Consider the following 26,735-nt stretch of genomic DNA (forward strand, 5'->3'; position numbering starts at 1 on the left):
AAATACTCTGAAACAACTCTCTGTATATTTCCAAGGAATAGTTTCCTATAAATGTAATTACTGGATAGGAACGGTACTTTTATACACAGTCAAATTGCTTTCAAGAGGGAATTCCAATACACTCTCCAGTCAGTACACCGAATACTACAGGGAAAGGTAGGAATGAAAAAAGTAACTAAAACTAAAAATAAAAATGGCGCCGAAACCGGTTTGGCTCAGTGGATAGAGCATCAGCCTGTGATCTGAAAAGTCCCAGGTTCGATTTTGGTCAAGAGCATGTACCTTGGTTGCAGGCACATCACGAGTAGGGGGTGTGCAGGAGGCAGCTGATCGATTATTCTAACTCTATTTCTCTCCCTTCCTCTCTGTAAAAAAAAAAAAAAATCAATAAAATACATTAAAAAAATAAATAAAAATGGCACGTTCGGGCTCAGCAAAAAGAAAAGCTACATGTAATGAAGTAGACTTGGGTTGACAAGCGAGGGGCGGCAGGATGATGACAAAGGACAGCACTCCCGTGGGAACAGGAAATCTCGGATTCTAAACCCATTTCTGCCACCCAGTGACCTTCACAGGCTATAGCTCCTCCCTCGGCCTCCGTTTTCTGACACTCGGCAGGAACGCCCCAGGTTTTAGGTTCTCCTACATCTTCATACCAAGCATTCGCCCTAGCCCCTCCGAATTCCAGACAATAGCTTTGGAATCGGTGGAGATGGGAGTGGGCTGAAGCAGCCCCCACTGCAAACCACAAACCAGTCATCCGCGGGCACTTCCGGCGGCCGGGACAAAGGGTTTGAAGCCGCGGGACCCGCACTTCCGGATAACTAAAGCTGCGCACCGGAAGTCCGGCTCCGCGAGTCATACCGAGTGACTCGGGTGCCGCCACTGCGCATGCTCCCCGCGGTCACGAGGCGGGGCGGGGCGGTGAGTGGGGCGGCCCGGGACCCTGACTGATCTCGCGGTCACTGGGCGGGCGCGCGAGCGACGCGGGGCGGAGCCTAGCGTCAGTGGGCGCTGCAGGTCTCCGCGGAGCGTCACTGTGCCGGCTGGCTGAGGTCGATTAGGGTCAGGTGGTCGCCCCGGAACCGGCTGTGGTTGTGGTCCTGGGTGTTGGAAAAATCTGACACGGGGTTATTGTCAAGGAGGCGCGGCACCACCCCGCCCCCTCCTCCTTGGCTGCAGTAAGCCATGGCGAAAAGCAGAATCGCCGAAAAATCGCAGACGGGGTCCCTCCAGTCGACCCCGGCGGGGGACCAGGCTGCGGGGACGCCGGGCAGCAGAGACCACTTGAAGGGTGAGTGGATCCAGGGACTCGAGCTGGGCCTGGATCGGAGGCGCGGGAGGGTGCCGGGAGGGGCTCCGGCGGGGAAAGGACCCCCGCTGGGTTCCGGGGATTTGCTGGAGGTCTGGGGCCTGTTCTCTCCCAGGCGAGAGGAGAGAGAATGGGGGGCCTGGGTTTGGGCCGCTTGCCCAGCACAAGGCGGGACACCTAGTCGGTGAGATGTAAATAGTATTTTAGTGAAATTCAGTTAAAAGATGGAACGGCCCTGGCTTGTTGGCGCTTGGGAGATTGGAAGGTCGATAATTCCGAAGCTGGCTGGACCCCTGTAAGAAACTTGGGCATTCCTTGCTTTATTTTTGTGGATGAGGAGACCGAGGCCCTGAGTGGCTGTATGACTTGCACAAAGTGACAGCCAGATTAGCAATGTAGTTGTTAAGAGCAAGGACTTAGCTACGTCCAGGTGTGACTTGCAGGTGGCAGGAACGCTTGGGTATTGAGTCCCTGCTTTACTCCTTAACTTATGACTTTGGACTTGTTATCTTTCAGAGCTTAGTGTCTAAACTGTACAGTGGGCATGGTGATAAAAGTAAAACACTCTATCCATTGAGCTATTTAGATGGGTACGTGGATTAAATGGAGTAATTCATGTAAAGGAGTTAGTGTAATACTTAGCTAGTATGAAGTAAGGGCTAAATGTTAGCGATTACTCTTGTAGCTATAAGAGCTCTCTCAAGCTTTTCTCCCACCACTACACTGTTCTAGCATTTCTTGAGGCTTTAAGTGTTATTTTAAGAAAAAGAAAAAAAGCATAACTAGAAATTAAATATTTTGATTACACCTTGGCATAGGTTTTTCATTACTTTTCGGCAACTAACACGATCAAATTCTTTAGATGCTTTTAAAGCCCATTACCTTGAAGAGATTCTATCAAATGACCATTATGTTGTCTGCAGCTTACTCACACTATTGTTGTTCCACAACCGGTGATGGGTAAGACTGTAAGAGTGTCTACCTACACTGTAATTGTAGTCAATGATAAAGTATTATACACTTAAGATTTATAAATATGAAGATAATATGTTTAACATTCAGCTGAAATACTTTTTGAATCAAATTTAAAATGTATAAAATGAAAAGAGTGTCTAGCAGAAAATGATATTTTATTTTTAAATAATTTAAAATGTCTTCGGTGTACTTTGGCTTTTTAAGCTCTATGCATAGACAGTAGAGCCAAATAACTTTAGTAACTCAGAAATGAATTGCTCTCAATGTATAAATCCACTCAAATGAAATAAATGTTGTTTTGAAGATGCTGCTGTGAGAGTGATAATAATCCATGATTTTCCTGAAAAGTGTTTTCCAGGTAGTGCGTCCCAAAAGATTGTCATTTGCTTTGTGATAGCAGTCAGTTGATTTATCCGTTTTTAAAAAATTATTTTATTAATTTTAGAGAGGAAGGGAGAGGGAGAAAGAATCACTGATCGGCTGCCTCCTGCATGCCCTCCACTGGGGATCAAGCCCTCAACCTAGGCATGTATCCTTGGCCGGAGTAGAACCTGGGACTCTTCAGTCCGCAGGCCGATGCTCTATCCATTGAGCTAAACCAGCTAGGGCTATTCCTTTTTTTATAAAACATAATTCTGTTCAGAAAATAAAACCTTGAAACCTCCAAAGTGCCTTTAAATTGTTTATCTTATTTTATCATTTGAACAACACAGTTATTTTTTATGATGCTGTCAAATGATTTCTGTAGTCTACACATCTATAGGAAGATAGAGGGAAGAGAAGGGAAAGCATGTCTTCATGGACTAGTTGGGTTTCGATAAATAGGTTTTGGATAAGAGAAGGGAATGGGATTGAAGGTAAATGTGAACCCTTTATGTGTGTCAATAAAGAGAGTAACTTATCAGGGGTGAAAATTTTTTGTAATTAGTAGGAAATAAAGTTGGCCATAGCATGTTCAAAATTATGCAATAATATGAAGGACTTTAAAGGGCTAGGCAAACCCAGCTTGCGTGGGTTAGTGGTTTAGCTATCAACCTATGAACCACAAGGTCACTGTTTGATTCTCTCTCATTGATGTTTCTATCTTTCTCTCACTCTCATTTCCTTTCTAAAAATCAATAAAAACGTTTTAAAAAATGATTCCTAGTTTTTCCTTTTTCTGTCTTTCTTTCTCTGTCTCTAGTTAGTGTTAGGGATTCTCTGGACCTTTCGTGGGTAGGAAATTTAACATAAGAGGTTTTGATTTACTTGCTGGTGGTGATCAGCTTGTGATGTGATATCATTCGAAATACTTAGCCACCGATTTTTCAGGTTATGAAAACGGGATTTTTGTTCACTGCAGATGGTAACTTGACATTCCAAAAAAGGTTTTAGAGAACAGATAAAATATCTGAAAGGGAGTATGCTGGCATTTAATGCAAAGATAAGGGGAACGTGACCAGGGAAGATAATTTTGTGAGCAGATCTTGAGTTAGAGATTGGGAGCTCACTAAAGTGTGGAGGCAGTGTCATTGGTTGGTAAAATTAGTGAAAGGTAAAATTAAAGACTTGAGGAGATGCCGGGACTGGTTTGGCTCAATGGATAGAGCGTCGGCTTGGGGACTGAAGGGTCCCGGGTTCGATTCTGGTCAAGGGCATGTACCTTGGTTGCGGGCATATCCCCAGTGGGGGGTGTGCAGGAGGCAGCTGATCGATGACTCTCTCTCATCGATGTTTCTAACTCTCTATCTCTCTCCCTACCTCTCTGTATAAAATCAATAAAATATATTTAAAAAAAAAAAAAAGACTTGAGGAGATTTGAAATAGCCCTCTTGGAGAGTGCTGTAAAAGAATTATTGTTTCCCAGTGATAATTTTTTTAAAAATATATTTTATTGATTTTTCATAGAGAGGAAGGGAGAGAGATAGAGAGCTAGTAATGTCGATGAGAGAGAAACATCAACCAGCTGCCTCTTGCACACCCCCCACCGGGGATGTGCCCGCAACCAAGGTACATGCCCTTGACCGGAATCAAACCCGGGACCTTTCAGTCCGCAGACCAATGCTCTACCACTGAGCCAAACCGGTTTTGGCTGTTTCCCAGTGATAATCTTAATTGAAGATAGAGAGACATGTGAATTTGTTCTAGGCCAAGGGAGGACAGTGATCTGATTTTTTCTAACAGTACCTTTGGCCTGGGAGGGGGTTAGAAAGCAGATAATGGGATGATTCTGATTAGTACGATGGAAGAATTAGAGGTTAAATGAACGTACAAAGTACTGGTGTGGGTGGCTCTAAATTAGGGGTGTCGAACTCAATCAGAGAAGGGGCCAAAATCTAAAATCCAGCCTAAATGGCGGGCCCAATTGGTTTACTGAACAGTCATAAACTGTCATTGTGATGGAACGCAGTGGAGTGCAGTGATGACAGCGCGGTGCGGGCCACATTGCAAGGCCTGGCGGGACGGATTTGGCCCGCGGGCCTTGTGTTTGACACATGTGCTCTAAATGCTTAATGACACGTGTCTAATGTAAGAAGAAGGCACATTATAAATGTAGGGTGTCCCCCAAAAATGTATACATACTTTAATAGCTGATAATTCACTCAATTTTTACAGTTTAACTGATTTTTAAAAAAATATATTTTTATTGATTTTTTACAGAGAGGAATGGAGAGGGGTAGAGAGTTAGAAACATCGATGAGAGAAACATCGATCAGCTGCCTCTTGCACAACCCCTACTGGAGATGTGCCCGCATCCAAGGTACATGCCCTTGACCAGAATCGAACCCGGGACCTTTCAGTCCGCAGGACGATGCTCTATCCCCTGAGCCAAACCAGTTTCGGCATAGTTTAACTGATTTTAAATAATGGGAGAAGCTAGACTAAATTTTGAACAAAGAAAATGTATCCTAACTTGCCACTAAACTTTTTTTTAATGGGGATACATAAAAGATAAAGTTTATGGCCGAAACCGGTTTGGCTCAGTGGATAGAGCATCGGCCTGTTGACTGAAAGGTCCCGGGTTCGATTCCGGTCAAGGGCATGTACCTTGGTTGCGGGCACATCCCCATAGGCGCAGGGGTCCTCAAACTTTTTAAAGTGGGGGCCAGATCACGGTCCCTCAGAGAGCTGGAGGGCCGGACTATATGGACTACTAATTCCTACTGTAACACCTCGGCTGCGCTCACTGCCCAAAAAACCTGGCGGGCCGGATCAGATTCCCCTGCTGGCCGCAGTTTGAAGACCCCTGCGGGGTGTGCAAGAGGCAGCTGATTGATGATTCTCTCTCATCGATGTTTCTAACTCTATCCCTTTCTCTTCCTCTCGGTAAAAAAAATCAATAAAATATATATTTTAAAAAAAAGATAAAGTTTATGGTACAAAATCAGTAACAGTCAATAAATTGAGAGCACAAAAATACTGAATGAAATTATTCTTATTTGCAATTCCATTGCTTCGAGTTATCAGCAGTGCCTGGACCAGAACGCACATTGATTTTTAAAAAAAGACATTGATTTTTAAAATTTATTCATTTGAAAACACGCATTGATAAAAAAAAATCATTTCTGTAGAATCTTTTAAAATTTGAAAATGAACTGAATATTAAACACTGACTATATAGTCATTCAAAGTGCATATACATTTTTGGGGGACACCCTGTATATATGCTACACATTTAGGTGTAGAGTTATCCTTAGAACAAATTCTTTACCTCTTATCTGTTTAGAACTAAATGAGTTACATGCTAGTATCTGGGCTTATTAGGATTATACTCAAGAAGGATTTTTGAATCATAACAGCCAGCTTTCCTATTAACTAGTTTCTGTGAAAGAGGGCTTCAAAATGGAATGCCAGTTAGTTTTATTACATTCTTATCAGTGTTTATGTGTGTATTACTGTTGAACACAATGTTTACAAAAGTTTGCCTAATTTTAGAAAGTGAAGAAAATGAACGTGGAGGTTAATTTGTTTAAATGTCTATATATTTCATCATCCAACTGTAAGGCAGGTAGCAATCAGAGATGTGTACTCAAAGAACTCTCAGGGTTGTTAGTGTTCTGTAGTCCAGTTAAATGTTGTCTGACACCTTTCTCCTCTCTAACCCTTTACTTAGGACTGGTGAGTTATAATGGGAAGGAAAATATTACCGTTTTATTTTAGGACTAGCATGTTGAATATCTTTTTTTTTTAATATGTTTTTATTGATTTCAGAGAGGAAGGGAGAGGGAGAGAGAGATAGAGCCATCAATGATGAGAGGGAATCATTGCTTGGCACACCCCCTACTGGGGATGGAGTCAGCAACCTGGACATGTGCCCTGACCAGGAATCGAGTCAGTAACTCTTGGTTTCTGGGTCAACACTCAACTGCTGATCCATACCCGGTTGGGCTAATTTTTAATTTAAGAGAACTGTGTTACCTGTTGAAGTCTTTAAAATATGTTTAGACATGGCTGGGTGGCTCAGTTGGTTGGAATGTTTGGCCCATATACCAAAAGGTTGCAGGTTCCATACTCAGGGCACATATTTAGGTTGCGGGTTCTATCCCTGGTCAAGGTGCATATGGGAGGCAACTGATCAATGAAGGCTGTATATTCTTTTTATAAAATAATATTTTTATTGATTTCAGGGAAGAAGAGAGAGAGAGAAAGAGAGAGAGAGAGAGAAACATCAATGATGGGAATTATTGATCAGCTGCCTCCTGTACACCCCCTTCTGGGGATCAAGCCTACAACCCAGGCTTGTGCCCTTGACCGGAATCGAACCGAGGATGTTCAGTCCTCAGGCCAACACTCTATCCACTGAGCCACACTGGCTAAGGCAAGGCTGTATATTCTTTTCTCATCTTTTAGTCTTCAACTAAATTTCCACCTGTCCTTTGAATCTTGCTTCCATCACTCTAGCCCAGTAATCTTGCTTTTCTATAAACTTCAAAGCCCCTTTTAACATTCATTGGAGGTCTAGCTAAGAGCAGCATCAGATTCTTAAGAGTTGAGCAAAATATTTGTTACATAATCGATGTTCAGCAGATAGTACTAAGCAACTATACATTTGAGTGCACACCATGTGTAATAGAGACCCTAAGAGAAGTTTCAAGAAAGGGGAGAAAATCAACCAAGTTATTTTGTGTACACAAATATCTACAGGATGAAAAAAACAAAAAATCAACTTATTGGTGGTTTTGAAGAGTTTAAAAGATACCCTTAATATTAAATTATTTGTATCAGTATTTTTTGTACTCTGGACCTGATTCTAACTAGGAAATAAATGGAAAGTAAGGACAAATTAATTCTAGATAGATTTAAAGGTAGCATACATTGAAGAAGTAATTGGCCTCCAGAAAAATCATACAGACTATACACTTACGTTAACCTGGTATTTGTTGTTGTTATTATTGTTTTTATCAATAGAAGAAGGGAGGGAGAAAGGGAAGGAGAGAAACATCAGTGTGAGTAAGAAAGATGGATTAGTTGTCTCCTACCCACCACAACCAGCTATTGAACCTGCAATCTAGGTATATGCCCTGATCTGGAATTGAACCTGCAACCTTTTTGGTATAGGGGACAATGCTCCACCATCTGAGCCACCTGACAGGGCAATATGTCTTTGCTTTGATGTTAACCTATCAAAAACTATGTAAAATACTCAATATTTATATACTAGAGGTCTGGTGCATAGATTGATGTACTGATGGGGGGCATGGCCTGCGGGGATTGGCCAGCTGTGGGAGCACCACTCATCCTGGTCAGCTGAGCAGCTGTAGACCTGCCCTCTGTCTGAGCAACTGTGGATTCACCCTCTGTGCGGCTACTCCCGCTATGGGAGCACTGCTCATCCCGGTTAGTGGAGTGGCCCTCCCACTGTGGGAGTGTGCTGTCCACCAGGGGGCAGCTCCTGCATTGAGCATCTGCCCCTTGGTGGTCAGTGTGCATCATAGCGAGTGGTCGACCAGTTGTTCTGGACCTTCTATCATTTGTTGCTGGGCTTTTATATAGATTTTTCTCTTTGTCTTTCCCTCTTCCACTCTCTCTTAAAAGTAATGGAAAAATATTCTTGGGTGAGGATGTAAGTAAATAAATAAATAAGGAAGTTGTGCTATGAGTATAAGGGACAATCTCACTGGTATCCATGAGCAAGAAATAATCTAGCCAGGCTTCAAGTGAAGTGGAAAGTTAAAAATCCAGTAGCTGATCTATAACTCCCTTTTCTACTCTTTGGATTTCTTTTCCAATCTCCCCTCTTATTTTCTGGTACATGTCTTTGGCTTGCCATGTTATTGACTGTGGCCTGTATTGTTTGACTCTTCAGCCTCAGGACTTTGACAGCAGTATCATTTTTTCCTAGTTTAGATACTTAGGAATGAATTGTTTCTACTTGGATCAGGTATGCAACATTGAGTGAATTAGCCTTCTATGTTTGGGATCACATGGTAAAAATAGGGCCAATGAGATTAGCCTCTTTGGAGAGGGGGGATGGACAAAGGAAAGGTGCTAGTTGCCAGAGAATGGGAGCCTTACTAGAGCAGGAAATGACATTTGCCTGATAAACCTTTATAAATGTTCACAAAGAATGACTTGCTAAACCTGAATAGAGTAAAAGCATACTTCATAAAAGCATGAATAAAAGTTATATAGACAGTGGTTGGTGGTAGATACATTCTCAGAGAACTGAAACTAATAAATCCTAATTATAGTATACATATATTTTTTAAATTTCATGAGTGTTATCATGAGATAATGTATCTACCTTTTCACCAGTGAATACTATTAAGGTATACTATTGACTGCTTCCAGGGAAAAAGAGCCTGCTAATTCTGCTTGCTGTTTCCTGGATCTCATTTCATACTTTTATCTTGCATAAAATTTTAAAGGTAATATTAAGATTAATTTGTGAGGGAATGCAAACAAATTGTCCTATTCTTGGAATCACTGTCAGAGCCACCCAGATACATTTGAGTTTCAACTATATTCTGAAGCCCTTGGTGTAAAGAGAAACATTAACCAGTTGCATTAACACAGCGATTTTTATCCGGTATGTCATGGCAGTGCTACAAGAACTTTTAAAATATGCAATACCTGACTATTTAGTCAGGGGCACTGACCTATTTTCCCTTAGATTGTTAAATAAAAAAATGACAACAGTCAACATAATAGCTGTCTGGTGTGAACAAATCAAAATTATGCTTTTTTTTTTTTGTCAGTGCCACATAATTTTAGTAATTCATTGATGTGTGCCATAAGATTAAAAAAGTTGAAAATCACTGCATAAGCAAAATCTTTAGGTTTTTATGAAAGTTGAAGTAATTGCCAGAGTACCTCATTTTTCCTAAGAGACTGCTATTCTGTCTATGCTGTCACCTTCCCAAAATCTATATATATAAGCAAAGTGTCCCCTCTTTGTGTCCCAGTTCCATTGGGAGACCAGGAATTTGCTTGCTCGCTATGACATGTGCGACCACCAGGGGGTGTTGTGGATGAAGGAAGTCTCAGGCCAGCAGCTGGGGAAGGAAGGCCCTGTCTGTCAGCCAGAAGGCCCTGATCAGTCCTGTTCACTGGCCAGGCCTGGGGACCCTACCCATTCATGAATTTTGTGCATTGGGCCTCTAGTAGATAATAAAATTGAAAATCAGTGATAGCACTTTGAGTAATACCCATTTCCCCCCTTTGGTTTATCAACAAACCAGTGCTACAAATTCTGGTGTTTGTTTTCTGTTTTTGTTTTTGTTTTTTATGCATCTAAAACGGATATAGGCCAGACCTGGCTGGAGTGGCTCGGTTGGTTGGGCATCATCCCTTGCACCAAAAGATTGCCAATCCGATTCCTGGCCAGGGCACATGCCCGTGTTGTGGGCTACCAACTGATGTTTCTCTCTATCCCTCCCTCCACCTTCCCATCTCTAAAACCAATAAAAACACTTTTTAAAAATAAACAAAATGGATATAGGCAGAAAAGTACTATGCCTGGTTAATAAATGTCAAATATAACTATACGTAAAATTTACTGTTACAATGTTTTGGGCAAAAGTATGAATAGCTTTTTGGGAGGAAAGCCTTTAAAGAAATTATTTGCTGGTTTGGAATACTGTCTTCCTTTATATTTATTGTAATTATAACATCTTTTTCCTATTTGTTTCAGAAAAAGCCTGTGCAGAAGCCGGGTCGGCAAGAATGTCACTTCTTATATTGGTGTCCATTTTCTTATCTGCGGCTTTTGTTATGTTTTTGGTATATAAAAATTTTCCTCAGCTTAGTGAGTAAGTATACTGAAAGGAACTATCTAGATATCTGTAGATTAAAAGTTAAACTTAATTTTAAACAATAGAACTGGCATGGTGATTGTATATCAGCTCTCAAAGCTTGTAAGCAAGTTCATATTGATATTGACACTGTTATTTAAATACTCCTTGCCCTGGCCAGTAAGCGTTGGTTGCGTGTTGTCCCATGTATTGTACCAAAAGGTTGCCGGTTCGCTCCTCGTTCAGGGCACATGCCCTGGTGGTGGGCTTGATCTTTAGTAGGAGGCAGGTAGGAAGCAGAGGATGGATGTTTCTCTCTCATTGATGTTTCTCTCTTTCTCTCTCTAATATCAATAAAAACATATTTTTAAAAATTCTGCCCTCGCTCGTTTGGCTCAATGGGTGGAGCGTTGGCCTGCAGACTGAAGGGTTCTAGGTTCAATTCTGGCCAAGGGCACATACCTTGGTTGTGGGCTCAGTCCCCAGTAGGGGGTGTGCAGGAGGCAGCCAATCAATGATTCTCTCTCATCATTGATGTTTCTATCTCTTCCTTCCTCTCAAAAAAAAAAAAAAAAAAGTCAATAAAATATATTCTTTTAAAAAAATTACTTCTTTCCAAATATACCTCTTGATTTTCTAAGAAAGATTTTTCTAGCACTGCTCTAATTAAGGCCTAATGTTTTTAATGATCTTACATATATCTATGTGCTTACCTCCTCTTCTTCCTTCACTTGCATATGTATATACATATAAAACTAAATTAAAGTTTTGTGAAACAAGTAGTTTCTGATATTTTCTAAACTATTTGCTTTATTGCATTTACTTTTTTAAGTGATCAAGTAAATTTATTTTACAGTGTATAATATAACAGATATTGACCTGTATTTTGAAAAATAGTGATGATCTTCTCTGCTTTCCCCTTTTTATCCCTGTTTTCTCCCTTCTTTTCTTTATGACCAATTTTTGTCTTCTGTTCACTTGTTTCCCCTATTACTTCTGTGTCTCCTAGCACTTTTTCTTTTTCCTGTTTTATGGAAATAATATGGTCTCAATATGTACTTTCCCCAGTAAAATGGACCTTGCAAAAGACAACTGAAATGTAATTAGACTTTCAACCTGAGCCAGCCTGTTGTGGTAATAGGTAACTGAAATGTGACTTCAAAGTACCAGGAAGTTACTGTTTTCTCTAAATTCCTCTCACTAACAATTACTTATGCTTAAAAATTTATAGTGAAACGTATATATTTTAATACTTTGATTTCTTGAAATGTCTTTGGGAAGATAGCATGTATTATGTTAATATTAGTATTATTGAATTTTAGATTCTTCCTGGTTTTCAGAGATTAGGAAATAGAGAACTGATTGAAAGAGGGAAATAATGTAGAGTATGGATTAAGGTTGTCTTTTTCACTCTGCTTTAAGAATAACATCACATGTATATAATAATGTGTTACTATAAATCTATTGTTCTGCTTATTTCTTTCTATGTTTGTGTTATATGTGTGTATAAGCATACATGTGGCAGTTTTTAAGTTTATAGTGAGGAAACCCATTTTAGTTTACCTGCTATTTTTCCTTTTTTGTTTTTATTGATTTCAGAGAGAGGAAGGGAAAGGTGAACAGGGATAGAAATAGAAACATAATGATGAGAGAGAATCATTGACTGGATGTTTCCTGCACACCCCCTAGTGGGGATGAGCCTGCAACCTAGTCATGTGCCCTGACCGGGAATCTAACTGAACTGTGACCTTCTGGTTCATGGGTCCATGCTCAACCACTGAGCCACATCAACCGGGCATTTACCTATTTTTTAGGACTTCAGCAGTATTCTATCATTGTTCTGCAAGGTCAGTTACATTTTATCATGTAAACAAATGGGCACAATATACATTAAATGCAAAAGTGATTATTTGAGGCTTTTATAAGCAAGAAATTATTCAGTTCCAAACAAGAAACCAAATATAAAGTAAAATTAATAGAAAGGGGGAAAATGTCAAAATTTTTTGAAACTTATTTTCTAATTATAGTTGATATACAATGTTATGTTAGTTTCAAGTGTATAGCATAGAAAATGTTTAAGTTTTCTGAATTCTGGGCTGGACTATTCCAGAAAAGGTATAAATTATAAAATTTAATAAAATGTATACTTAATTTCAGTTGTAATTGATTATTGACTTTAGCTTATCATGAGGATTACCCAAAATGATGTTAAATATGTTTTAAGTATTGCTAACATCAGTGGTTCATTTCTTAATTTAAAATTTATACCCAAGTTGGAACAAGTGCTTTAAAAAACCCATCTAGTTTGGGTCACCTTGAACTTTCATACATAGAATACATTCGTCATATTAATTATATTAAAGCATTAAAAAATGTATGGACTTTTAAAGTTAAAATTTATGAATTTATGCTTAATATATTATAGATCAAGGCATCATTTTGGGTAAAACTTTATGTTTTGAAGTTGACTGACTGTAATGTTAATTATCTTGGCAAATTTCTGCTTTAAAATTTTTCACTTTAATTTTATTTTTTTAGAGAAGAAAGAGTGAATATGAAGGTTCCCAGAGATATGGATGATGCCAAGGCTCTAGGGAAAGTTTTATCCAAATATAAGGACACCTTTTATGTAGAAGTACTTGTAGCTTATTTTGCTACATATATTTTGTATCCTTTTAACTGAAAAATGTCTTCTAGTTTTATCCAAGAGAACGGTTGTTTTTTTTTTAAAGATCTGCTGCTCAGTTATACATAACTCTTTTTCCTTTCAAAAATTATTAATGCAATATAACAATATTAAATAGAATATTGAAAAATTAAATTGCAAACATTTCTCACTTTAATCCTCTTCAACTCTATTATTATTTTTGGATATTATGTTTTATTGTATTCTGCTTATTTTACTTATTATAAACATTTTCCTTCCCTTAGTATTATTAGAGATAATTATTTTATTTATGTTTATTTGTTGTCTTAATTTAATTTAAATAATTTTGAATTAGTAGTCACCATACCATAATTTTAAAGCATTCTCTTAGGTTTGAAGATAAAATTTGTGTTTAATATTTTTAGATGTTATGAATCTTTTTGTGATATTTTTTCTTCCATGTAATGGTTTTCTTTGTCAAAAAAATTCTAAAAGGATAATTATTCAGAGGATATGGATTTTTAAAATAGTACTTAGTATTTATTTCTTTGTTTTATAGAAATATATATTGTATTTTTAACTAGTCAGGAAAAGAACTTTATTCTTTAAATATTTTCAAGTTGCTTATGCTACTGGTGATTAATCTTTTTATTAAATCTCTATGGATGAAAGTATTACATATATCCCCTTTCTCCTCCGCCCCCGCCCCCCATGAACCCTTTCTAGTCCACCCTACCTCCTGCCCCAGGCCTTTACCACCTGTGTCTGTGTCCATGGGTTATGCATATATGCACACAAGTTCTTTGGTCTCCTCCCACCCACCGACCCTTCCCGACCTTCTCTCTGAGATTCTGCAGTCTGTTCAATGCTTCTGGGTCTCTGGATCTTTTTTGTTCATCAGTTAAGTTTGTTCATTAGATTCCACATGTGAGTGGGATCATGTGATACTTGTCTTTCTTTGACTGGCTTATTTTGGTAAGCATACTCCATGCTGTCTCAAAGGGTCAGAGATCCTTCTTTTTTTACTTTGCTGCATAAAATGGTGTAAATGCATCACAGCCTTTTTATTCCTGCATCTACTGATGGGCACTGGGCTGTTTCCAAATCCTAGCTGTTGTAAATTGTGCTGCTATGAAGATAGGGGTGCATATATTCTTTCTGATTGGTGTTTCAGATTTCTTAGGATAAATTCCTAGAAAGTGTCTATTTGGATCCTTTGCATATTTTTAAATTGGATTATTTGTCTAACTTCTGTTGAGTTGTTCCTTATATATTTTGGATATTAACCTTTTTAATATATATTTTTTTTATTGATTTTTTACAGAGAGGAAGGGAGAGAGATAGAGAGCTAGAAACATCGATGAGAGAGAAACATCGACCAGGTGCCTCCTGCACACCCCCTAGAGGGGATGTGCCCGCAACCAATTTACATGCCCCCGACTGGAATCTAACCCGGGACCCTCCAGTCCACAGACCGACGCTCTACCACTGAGCCAAACTGGCTTCGGCTGGATATTAACCTTTTATCAGATGTATAATTGTTAAATATGTTCTCCCATACAGTGGACTCCCTTTTCATTTTGTTGATGGTTTCTTTTGCTATGTAAGAAGCTTTTTATTTTGATGTAGTCCCATTTGTTTATTTTCTCCTTAATTTCCTTTGCCCTAAGAGATGCACCCATAAACATATTGCAATGAGTAAGGTGTGAGATTTTGCTGCCTATGGTTTCTTCTAGGATTTTATAGTTTCATGGCTTAATATACGTCTTTTATCCATTTGAGTTAATTCTTGTCTATGGTATAAATTGGTGGTCTAGTTTCATTTTTCTTGCATGTATCTGTCCAATTTTCCCAACACCATTTATTGAAGAGATTGTCTTGACTCTGTTGTATGTTCTTGCCTCCTTTGTCAAATATTAATTGAGCGTAATGGCTTGGGTTGATTTCTGGGGTCGCTGTTCTATTCCATTGATCTATATACCTGTTCTTGTGCCTTTGTAGTATAACTTGATATCTTTTATTGTAATCCCTCCAACTTTGTTATTCTTTCTCAAGATTGCTGCAGCTATTCGGGTCTTTTTTGGTTGCATATACATTTTTGGAGTATTTGTTCTAGATCTGTGAAATATGCTGTTGTTATTTTAATAGGGATTGCATTGAATCTATAGATTACTTTGAGTAATGGACATTTTAATGATGTTAATTCTACCAATCCATGAACACTATATATTCTTTCACTTGTTTATATCTTCCTCTGTCTTTTTTTTTTCAATATCCTATTGTTTTCCAAGTACAAGTCTTTTACCTCCTCGGTTAACTTTATTCCTAAGTATCTTAATATTTTGTTGTAGTGGTAAATGGGATTGTTTGTTTAGTTGCTCTTTCCGAGAATTCATTATTGGTGTATAAAATTGCCACTGATTTCTGAATGTTAATTTTGTATCCTGTTACATTGCTGAGTCCCTTTATTAAATCTAGTAGTTTTTTGATGGTGTCTTCATGATTTTCTATGTACAATATCATGTCATTTGTGAATAATAATATATATTGGATTATATATTATATATATAAAATATATAATGTCTAAGTAGCAAATACATTTACAAAAGCTTTTGCTGCTAAGGCAAACATTGCTTACTTAGTGTGCTTTTTGTAGACCCTTTGTCATTATCTTCTATTTATCAGTGTAAGAGAAAAGAAATACCAATCTAAACAGAGCTAGAAAGTTAAGCTCAAATCACATTCCCATGCAGAGAGAATAGCTATTAATACTACAAGAGAAAAGACAGGGACATATTAAACCACTCTAAGAGGTAGAATAGGCAAAACTTAAAAAGTGGTTAATTCTACAAATGACTGGTTTCTTCAACAAATACATTGGAAGAAGGAAAAACGGAAGCTATACTTAAGTGATATAGTAAGCAATATTATGTTTGAGCATTTAAAAAAAATTTTTTTAATATATATTTTATTGATTTTTACAGAGAGTTAGAAACATCGATGAGAGAGAAACATCCATCAGCTGCCTCTTGCACACCCCCTACTGGGGATGTGCCTGCAACCAAGGTACATGCCCCCAACCAGAATCGAACCTGGGACCCTTCAGTCCGCAGGCCGATGCTCTATCCACTGAGCCAAATCGGCTGTTTGAGCATTTTTTTAATCCTGACGTAATTAAACTAGCTATAAAAGAAAAAAATTCTGAGTCCTTTGGGTGATCTGAATATAGACTAAGTAGATATTCAGGATAGTAAGGAAGTATAGTAAGAAATCTCAAGTCGATGACAATGGTATTATAATTATGTTAAAAAGAAAGGGAATCCTTACTCTTTTAAAGTATTAAAGTGGTTGCATAAGAATTGATGTCTGGAATTTTCTTCAAGATAATCCAGTGTAAGGGAAAAAAAACAAAATAAGATTGGTTGAGTGTTAATTATTGAATCTGTGCATAGGTATATAGGGCATCATCATACTAATTTCTCTTTTATATGTTGGAAACTTTTTCATCAGGTTGTAAAGAACCCTGTAATAAATAAATTGATAAAATTTATTTTTAATGGAGGCATCCAGTAGATAGATAGAAAATTTGAGACTGGTGTTTGATTAGCAAGATTGTATCAGTGATAGAGAATTCAGAGTTATCAGCATATATGGCCATGTACTTGAAACCATGGAAATTGCTGAATTTATCAAAGGAAAGGGAGAGAAGAGTATGGCCAACAGAATGGTAGAAAAATCTTAGGAGTTGAGGGTGAGAAGAAGAAAAAAGCTAGAGATGGAATGATCTGTAATGTAGAAAAGTACTTTTTTTTTTTTTTTTTTTTTTTTTTAAATGAGAGAGGATGCTTAATCCTATGCAGGAATTGCTTTAAAAAAAAGTGACTTGAGAAAAGTCATTAATTTTGGCCAGGAGGAAGTTTCAGTAGAGTGGTGGATGTAAACCAGGTTCTAAAGGGAGGGGGAGATGAGATGCAAGGAAGAAAGATGAGAGGCAGTAGTTGGTTGGTCAAGGAAAGCCTAGATTTTCTTTATAGGCATCTGAGTGGTTTTAAACAAGACAGCTCCTATGGAAGAACAAGAAGTTTGAGAAACAAATGAGGAGGGAGAAAATTTAAATGAAAACATGAGTAAAGTGGGAACTAGAGAAAGAAAGAGAAGGCGATTTTATGGATGAAGACAGAAATTTTCAAGTAGGAAAGAGAGATGCTGAGGGAGTTCACTCAATCTGGTTGACCTTGTAAGTAATAATGTTAGGGCTTAAAAAGGGGTCCAAGCCAACACTGGCAACCAAAGGGAAAAACAAAATTGTTTTAAAAATAAGATTTGTGACTTTTATTATATTTTGTAACCCTAGATTAATGAATTTAGGCAAATGTGTATAAGTTAAATTATAAATAAGGAATTATTACTACCTTATATGTAACTAGATTTTCACAGAAATCATGTTTCCTGAAAATATTTGGGAGTAAATGCATTGCATTAGAGAAGCATATTTAAAAGATTACCGAGATCTCTTTTGTTCTTTTTTTTTTTTTTTTTTTTGCCAATGCCTGATTCCTGGCTTGTATTAGTAAACTTCGAGATAAAGGCATTACAACTGAGAAGTCATATATTTTTAAAATTTTTGGATATAATTTTACTTTATTTTTAATACTGAAATATGGATGTAATCTGGTTACTTATGTATTGACTTTTTTTTTCTCCAGAAATATTGGATATGTCTTTTAAAAATTCTACTTAATTATGTTTTAATCCTTAACTTAAAAGTTAACAGCTTGCAAACATTTGCTATTCCAGGTTCTATATTTCTCAGTATACTCTCAGGGTTTCTTTATCCCTTCCCACTGGCCTTATTTCTTGTTTGTTTGGTAAGTATATTAAATCAAATTGGAAAACTTAAACAGTTTTAAATAGAATGAGGAGGAGGAGTAGGATGGCATTACTAGTCCCATTTACTTATGTAAGCATAAATGCATTAGTTTTAAAAGGAATTTAATGTTAATCTGTTAAGTCCCTTCATAAGGAGGTGTTATGTAAATTAGGTTAGATTAAGTTAGATTAGGTTCTTTTTTTCCTGGAACAGGGTTATCATAGACTTGATTGCATTTATAGGCTCTGCTTTAACCTTTTCTTCTTCTGTTGTATCTTGTAATTCAATTAGTCTAAGAGTATTGATAGGCACAAAGAGTTAAGTCCCAGAGCTGGGGATGGAGTTTTCAAGCAAAGCAATTGAAAGAAAAAAATTGGCTCTTGAAGTTTTATTCTTAGGCTAATGGGTAACATCAACTATTGCGATATAGTCACTAAATTTAATCTTGTCAATTAGTTTTAGCTATCTTATTTTAGTTATAATTTGGTCTAAGAAAGGACCAGATCAAATGGGTTCTTGCTCTCTGCACAAGAGCTGGCATGCAGAGTATCCTTCCCAGCCCCAAAAGAAGTACACTAGTTCAGCTTTTCCTTAGGTGAATATATCCGTGTGAATAATTACAAAATGCTTATGGCTTCTTATTGTTTTCTAGTGTTCTGGACTTGGTGCCTCATTCTGCTATATGCTCTCCTATTTAGTTGGGAGACCCGTTGTATACAAATATCTAACAGAGAAAGCAGTAAAATGGTCACAGCAGGTAAACGTGTCTTTAAATTATTTATTGTAATTGTTTGGCTAATTGGGAAGTCAACATATAGTCCTTACATAAACTAACTCAGACTCAAGGCTTTAATAAAAATCACCCATCTTGTGTGTTGGCTGTGACGGTCGGTTTTATTTTGGCCAAAATGAAATCAAGTGGGAAGCAAATGATAAATGTTAATAATTTCAAAGACAGAGTTTTGCACCCATAATGCACCCATAATGCTAATTCTTAATTTCTAGTATGTTCAATTAGAGTAGAGAAGTCAAAATGTCAAAGTAAAACCAACCACATATTTAGATGCTTCACCTGTTTTGTGTTAATGTAGTTATGTTATCAGTGAAAAACTTGTAATGAAAAACTCCTTTAATGCATTTCACCTATGAGAACAACTGTTATCTTTTATACACACACACACACACACACACACACACACACACACACACACACATACACTCACTCTAGAGGCCTGATACATGCAATTTGTGCACAGGGGTGTGTGTCCCTCAGCCCAGCCTGCACCCTCTCCAATCTGGGACCCCTTGAGGGATGTCCAACTGCCGGTTTAGGTCGGACATCCCTCTCACAATTCAGGACTGCTGGTTCCCAACTGCTCACTTTCCTGATTGACCCTAATCGCTTCTGCCTGCCAGCCTGATCACCCCCTAACTACTCCCTGCAAGCCTGATTGATGCCTAACTGCTCCCCAGCAAGCCTGTTTGCCCCTAACTGCCCTCCCCTGCAGGCCTGGTCCCCTCCAACTGGTCTCCCCTGCAGGCCTTGGTCGCCCCCCAATTGCCCTCCCTTGCAGGCCTGTTCCCTCCCAACTGCCCTCCCCTGCTGACCTGATCACCTACAACTGCTCTCCCTTGAAGATCTGGTCCCTCCCAATGGCCCTCCCCTGCTGGCCATCTTGTGGTGACCATCTTGTGTCCACATGGAGCAGTCATCTTTGACCACACAGGGACAGCCATCTTCTGTTGGAGTAACAGTCATTTTGCATATTATTCTTTGATTAGATAGGTTAGAGGCCTGGTGCACAGGTGAGGGCTGGCTGGTTTGCCCTGAAGGGTGTCCCAGATCAGGGTGAGGGTTCCCTTGGGGCACGGGGTGACCTGGGTGAGTGGCCTGTGGTGGTTTACAGGCTGGCCATGTCCCCTAGCGACCCAAGCGGAGGCCCTGGTATCTGGGATTTATTTATCTTCTATAATTGAAACTTTGTAGCCTTAAGCGGAAGCCAGGGCAGGTGGAAAGCTTGGCTTCCTCCATTGCTGGGGAAACCCAAGCCTCCTGCTCTCTCCTCCTGCTCCCTCCGTGGCCACAGCCATCTTGGTTGGGTTAATTTGCATCCTTGCTTCTGATTGGATGGTAGGCATAGCCTCTGGGTGTAGCAAAGGTATAGTCAGTTTGCATATTACTCTTTTATTAGATAGAACTAGAGGCCTGGTACACAGATTTGTGCCCTGGTGGGGTCCGTTGACTTGGCCTGCACCCTCTTGCAATCCAGGACCCCTTGAGAGATGTTGGATTGCTGGTTTCAGCCTGATCCCCACAGGCCAGGCCAAGGGACCCCACCGGTGCAAGAATCTGTTCATCGGGCCTCTAGTATGCATATAAGATCTTTGATTAAACTCTTCCTGCCCTCCCCTCATCTCCCCTTTCCTCCGAGATTCATCAGTATGTTCTAAGTTTCTAGGCCTGTACGTTGAGCATCTGTCCCCTGGTGGTCAGTGGGCATTATAGCTAACAGTCAAACGGTCAAGCAGTTGAACAGTTGCTTAGGCTTTTATATATATATATATATATATATATATATATATATATATATATATATATATATTTATATATATATATTTATATAAATATTTTTTATATATTTTTATTTTTTTTTTACAGAGAGGAAGAGAGAGGGATAGAGACCTAGAAACATCGATGAGAGAGAATCATCGACCAGCTGCCTCTTGCACATCCCCCACTGGGGATGTGCCCACAACCAGGGTACATGCCCTTGACAGGAACCGAACCCTCCTTTCAGTCCGCAGGCCGACGCTCTATCTACTGAGCCAAACCGGTTCCGGCTATATAGATATATTTAATTGATTTTAGAAAGGAAGCAAGAGGGAGAGAAAGAAATACCAATAGTGAGAGAGTCATTGATCGACTGCCTCTTGAATGCCCCTTACGGGATTGAGTCTGCAACCCAGACATGCGCCTTGACAACTGTGACCTTCTGGTTCATAGGTTGTGCTCATCCACTGAGCTGCACTGGTCTAGCACACTGTTATCTTTAGTCAGGGACTCTGCAAAGACTAGCAATATAATATAAGCAATACTATACAGAAAAATATAATATAGTATTGCTAAGAAAATTCTATTTTTATAAAGAAACAAAAGAAACACCTCTCAGAGGAATTCTGTAGATTATCTTTGCCTTATCCATTTGATTAGCATATTAACAGAAATTAAGCATTTGACCTGGAATTAAACATTTATTTACTTGTAAAGCAAGGTGTAGAATCTCAGATCTCTAGATTTTTAGTCTACTGCTCTTCTCACTTAACCACATATGTACTGAATATTAAAATTAATTTACATGTGGTCCTAACTGGGTGGCTCAGTTGGTTAGAACATCATACTGATATACACCAGTTGTGCATTTGATCCCCCATTAGGGCACATTTAAGAAGCAACCAATGAGGGCCCCTAGCCAGTTTGGCGCAGGGTATAGAATGTCAGCCTGTAGATTGAAGGGTCCTGGGTTTGATTCCAGTCAAGGGCACATGCTTGGGTTGCAGGCTTGATCCCCAGTAGAGGGCATGTAGGAGTCAGCCAATCAGTGATTTTCATCATTGATGTTTCTCTCTCCCCCCCTCCTCTGAAATCAATAAAGATATATTAAGAAAAGAATGCATAAATAAGTAGAACAACAAATCAATATAAATAAAATAAATAAAAATAAAATAAATATAAATAAAAATAAAATCATTTTACATATATTTTTTTTAATATATTTTATTGATTTTGTACAGAGAGGAAGGGAGAGAGATAGAAAGCTAGAAACATCAATGAGAGAGAGTCATCGATCAGCTGCCTCCTGCACACCCCCCACTGGGGATATGCCCGCAACCAAAGTACATGCCCTTGACCGATTGGAATTGAACCCGGGTTCCTTCAGTCCCCAAGCCTACGCTCTATCCATTGAGCCAAATCGGTCCCGGCTCATTTTACATATTTTTTTTGGAATACTTGTTTATTTCCCATAAATAAGCTTGTTATTCAAAGGAAGAATTAATTAATGTACTCATTACTTATATTTAATTGGTTAAATATTTCCATATACTTTAATCTCATATTTATTTATTTATTTATTTATTTTTAAATATATTTTATTGATTTTTTACAGAGAGGAAGGGAGAGAGATAGAGAGCTAGAAACGTTGATGAGAGAGAAACATCGACCAGCTGCCTCTTGCACACCTCCTACCGAAGATGTGCCCGCAACCAATGTACATGCCCTTGACCGGAATCGAACCTGGGACCTTTCAGCCCGCAGATCAACGCTCTACCATTGAGCCAAACCGGTTTTGGATTATTTATTTATTTATTAAATATTTTTATTGATTTCAGAGAGGAAGTTAGAGATAGAAACATTAGTGATGAGAGGGAATCATCGATTGGCTGCCTCCTGCACACCTCCCACTGGGGATCAAGCCCACATCTCAAGCATGTGCCCCTGACTGGAATCGAACCCAGGACCCTCCAGTCTGCAGGCCAACGTTCTATCCACTGAGCCAAACCAGCCAGGGCTTTAATCTTATTTATTAATAATGAGTTTGTTCATGTGGTATATAGTATAGTAACATAAAGTAAAAACCTGAAATTTTTAAAAATTGGAGGCTGGGTGTGCTGATGTGTTATACTAGCCCTTTACATGATAAGAAGTTAAAGGCATTGAAAAGTTGATTACCTGGTGTGTTTCTTATATCTAGTCATAAGTTTAATTTTGCCATTTTGGGTTTAAAATGTCATTGTTGGGCCATCATTATCTAGGTTGGCATAGAACCATCTTTAGTAACATTAAGCTTTAAGCACAATTAAAAAACTTATCATCCTAAGTTAATTTAGCTCTGATAGTGAGCATTTGATAAGTAGTTCATTGTCGTTTTCAAGCTCCCTTTTGATTATTGCTATTGGATAAACTCTCAACTATCAAGGATGAGAATTTGAAATAAGGTATTTTATAGTAAGCACATTGTTTTTTAGATTGACTTTATCTTGATCCCAATTCTTTTCTTTCTTGACAGGTTGAACGTCACAGAGAACATCTCATAAACTACATTATATTTTTGAGAATAACCCCATTTCTGCCTAATTGGTTTATTAATATTACATCTCCTGTGATAAATGTGCCATTGAAAGTTTTTTTTATTGGCACTTTTCTAGGTAAGGTCTCTGGTTCACTCTGTGTTAGAACTCATTGTGTACATATCCAGCAGTGTCCAGCTGGGCTGGATTTCTTTATATAAAAAATATATATTTTATTGATTTTTTTACAGAGAGGAAAGGAGAGAGATAGAGAGTTAGAAACAACGATGAGAGAGAAACATTAATCAGCTGCCTCCTGCACATCCCTTATTGGGGATGTGCCTGCAACCAAGGTACATGCCCTTGACCGGAATCGAACCTGGGACCTTTCCGTCCACAGGCCAAACTGGTTAGGACTGGGCTGGATTTCATGCTCTTTGCAGACATGCCAGGACAGTGGCACAGTGCCTGGCTTATGGAAATAGATGCTCAGAAATGTTTGTTGGATTATCTTAAAGAATTTTTGTGTTGCTTCTTTTGAAGAGGAGCATTTTCTAGTGGATATTTTTTTAATCATGCAGGATTAAGCAGGATTTTTAAACTCCATTCTCTCCTTCAGTGGAGAGGAAAAAAATCAAAGTGCCTTTTTTGAATAATTTTCTCCTTTGTCCTCTGATCAGGCACTGAAATATTGAACTTTCAGTAAAGAATTGATCCTATTTTTATTTTATTGAAATCAATATTTATTATGGGCATCAGCAATAATATGTGGGAAGCAAGGATTAACAACTGTATTGCTTCAAGGAGCTGCACTTAATTTTTAAATTAACCAGTGGACATAAAGATTCATTTGTATATTTTATGAATTCTAATGGTTCTTTAATAAGAGTATTCTGCTTTTCTTTCAAATTTAAGTTGAATTGTTTCGCTACCAACAAAAGGAGCAGATTCCTCATGTAATCAGTATTCATTTAACTTAATACTTGTAAGAATAGATCTTTCTGAAAAGAATAATCAAAATCAATATTTATTGCTACTTCAAAAATTTGTCAAACTTAAAAAAATATCACAGTTAATTTGGGATTTTGTAAATTAATGTTAACGTTTATGGAATCAAAAGAGAGATTTTTGTCCATACCTCCTTATTTTACAGATTAAATACCTAGAGATTTAGCTAACTTCAGCTTTGGCTGAATTATTTTGGTTCTGTGTTTTTATTTATTATATTTTTTATTTTCTTAATTGAATTTTAGAGAGAGAGAAAAGGAGAAGGAGGGAGGGAAAGAGAAACATCAGTGTGAGAAAGAAACATCAATCGGCTGCCTCCAGAATGGCCCCTACTGGGTATTGAGCCCACAACCCAGGCACGTGCCCTGATCTAAAATTGAACCAGCAACCTATCAATGCATGGAACTACCAACTGAGCCACACTGGCCAGGCCAATCGGTTCTGGTTTTTCATGAAATATGATCATTTTGTGTATGCTCTTGTATAAATTCTTTTAACTTGTATTTTGAATCTCATTTCATTTCTGAGTATCCTACCATTTTATTTTTATTTTCAGTATATTCTATCAAGAGTGAATGACAATTTACTCAGTCTTATTTTTGAATAAAAAATAATCTTATTTTATTTAGATTATTTCCAGATTTTTATTATTATAATGCTTTGATGAACATCCTTGAGTTTAGTTCTTTGCTTATATTTATTATTTAGAAAGTTAAAATTGCTGGATCAGAGCACATTCTTTTTTTAAGGTTCTTCATAAATGTAAAAAAAAATTTTTTTGGAAACTTTTCTTGGGTTCTTATATTTATTTTCTTAAAAAATGATTATGAAAAATTTAATTCTTTACATGGAAATAAACTTAAGGGACTGCAAATTAAAAATTTACAAAATGGAGAGTGCAATATTCTTAAAAGATAATTTATGTAATGTTTAAAGACAAACAATTGATGGTTTGTATTGGTTTTGTTTGTTTGTTTTTATAGGTGTTGCGCCTCCTTCTTTTATAGCCATTAAGGCAGGAACAACACTATATCAGCTTACAACAGCAGGGGAAGCTGTTTCCTGGAACTCAGTATTTGTCCTAATGATTTTGGCTATTCTTTCTATACTGCCAGCCATCTTCCAAAAAAAACTAAAGCAGAAATTTGAGTGAAAAATCATCTGGGTTTTTGTTTTCCTACCATCATCATCATCATCATCATCATCTCAGGACTGGCTGGTTTATGTGTTCAAATCACTTCAGTAATTGAAACAAGGAATTTGTAAAATAAAATTCCCTATTAAACAGTTAATGCATTTAAGTGGCAAAGGAGAGTAGAAAGAATGGAAATTGATATACCATAAAAAGTGCTATCAGTAGTTATAATAGCCATCTTCTAAATTACTTTATTCTAAGAGTAGCTATAACTAATTAAAAGTAGCATTGGTAGGAAATTTTTGACCCAATTAGTAAATTTAATTTATTCATGAACTGGCTAATAAATACTTATCTTTGGCTTGATATTTTAATATTTTTCTTTCTTATCCCTTACTAATAAAGTAGATATACAAAAGCAAAAATTCTACATTTTTAAAAATAGTATTGTAGTTCTGGCTAATATCAACCTTCTTTCAGAGCATAAACTTAAAGCTAGTATTCAAAAGAGATTTAGATCTTCCCTCTTACCTTTATGGTAATAGATTTGTTTAAAAGTTGAATCTTAGTGTACTACTGAATTGGGAAAGGATATCAAGTTATATCTATTTAGGGAATTTTGTTTTTTTTTTCTGTTCCAGATTATCATGGATTCATTTGAAATGTAAAATTCTGACTAATATATTTTCATCTTCTTTTTCTAGCTTTCACAGTATTTCCATTGTGCATATACAAAATGGTGATTACATGATAATTGTATCATATTGGTGTTGATAATTTATATTCAGATAATATTTTGTTACACAGTTCCCTCTTACTATCTCAAAAGGGGATCAAAAAAGCAAACATTTAACATGCAGTTTTTAGATATTATATTAATTATATTACTTTATATTTTGAAACAGTGACAGCATAACACTTAAGTGGTTAAACATAGTTTATTTGTTCCAATGACTAAAATTTACGTAATTTATTTATTAGTCTGGTCATTAAAGTCTGTATTCTGTAATTATCTTTTTTTTATGCATGATAGACTTATAAGAATGCTTTGTTTCATTTCTATTAATGTTTTTTTGTTTGGGGTTACTTTTAGTTAATGCAGTGTTTGTACTTTTTATAATTCAAAGTATAACTTCTCACATGGTAACTACTATATTTAAATGAAACAGCTTTTTGCTGCTTGCTTAATGGTAATATACTTGATTCTAGGACATAACTGATCTAAAGTAAAGTACTCTGTCAGTTTTACTTTCAGTTAACACTGTCATGTTGAAAGTACTTTAACTGTGGGAGAAATCCTTGTATGTTTTTATTGTGAAAGGTATGATGATCCTCAAAGCCTGTTTCTACTACATAATGTGGACTGATTTATTATTTTTTCTATCACAGTATTAACAAATGGATTTATTGTAAATACAAAGAAAATATATTGATTAATATACTATTCTTATGTCACCTGGCCTTTGTGTGAAATTATTTATTATTATATCTAGCAAGGTTTTCTTCCT

General features: G+C 37.4%; 1 protein-coding gene across 3 annotated transcripts; it reads left to right on the plus strand.

Moving 5' to 3' along the window:
- The first annotated feature begins 978 nt into the window (after positions 1-978).
- On the plus strand, positions 979-26,682 carry TMEM41B (transmembrane protein 41B). Of its 3 annotated transcripts, none has more exons than XM_036428616.2 (7): positions 979-1,294; positions 10,401-10,518; positions 13,039-13,167; positions 17,922-18,015; positions 18,670-18,774; positions 23,084-23,286; positions 23,499-23,710. In XM_036428616.2, the coding sequence occupies exons 1-7, from the start codon at positions 1,189-1,191 to the stop codon at positions 23,623-23,625; spliced, it is 882 nt and encodes a 293-aa protein (XP_036284509.1). In that variant the 5' UTR covers positions 979-1,188; the 3' UTR covers positions 23,626-23,710. The 3 variants fall into 3 exon arrangements, with proteins under 3 accessions (XP_036284509.1, XP_036284510.1, XP_036284511.1); XM_036428617.2 differs by having other exon boundaries at positions 23,084-23,282; positions 23,501-23,710; XM_036428618.2 differs by lacking the exon at positions 23,499-23,710 and adding an exon at positions 25,076-26,682 and having other exon boundaries at positions 987-1,294; positions 23,084-23,222.
- Positions 26,683-26,735: the final 53 nt, after the last annotated feature.

The sequence above is a fragment of the Pipistrellus kuhlii genome, unplaced genomic scaffold (assembly GCF_014108245.1).
Source record: "Pipistrellus kuhlii isolate mPipKuh1 unplaced genomic scaffold, mPipKuh1.p scaffold_m20_p_9, whole genome shotgun sequence".
Classification (NCBI taxonomy): domain Eukaryota; kingdom Metazoa; phylum Chordata; class Mammalia; order Chiroptera; family Vespertilionidae; genus Pipistrellus; species Pipistrellus kuhlii.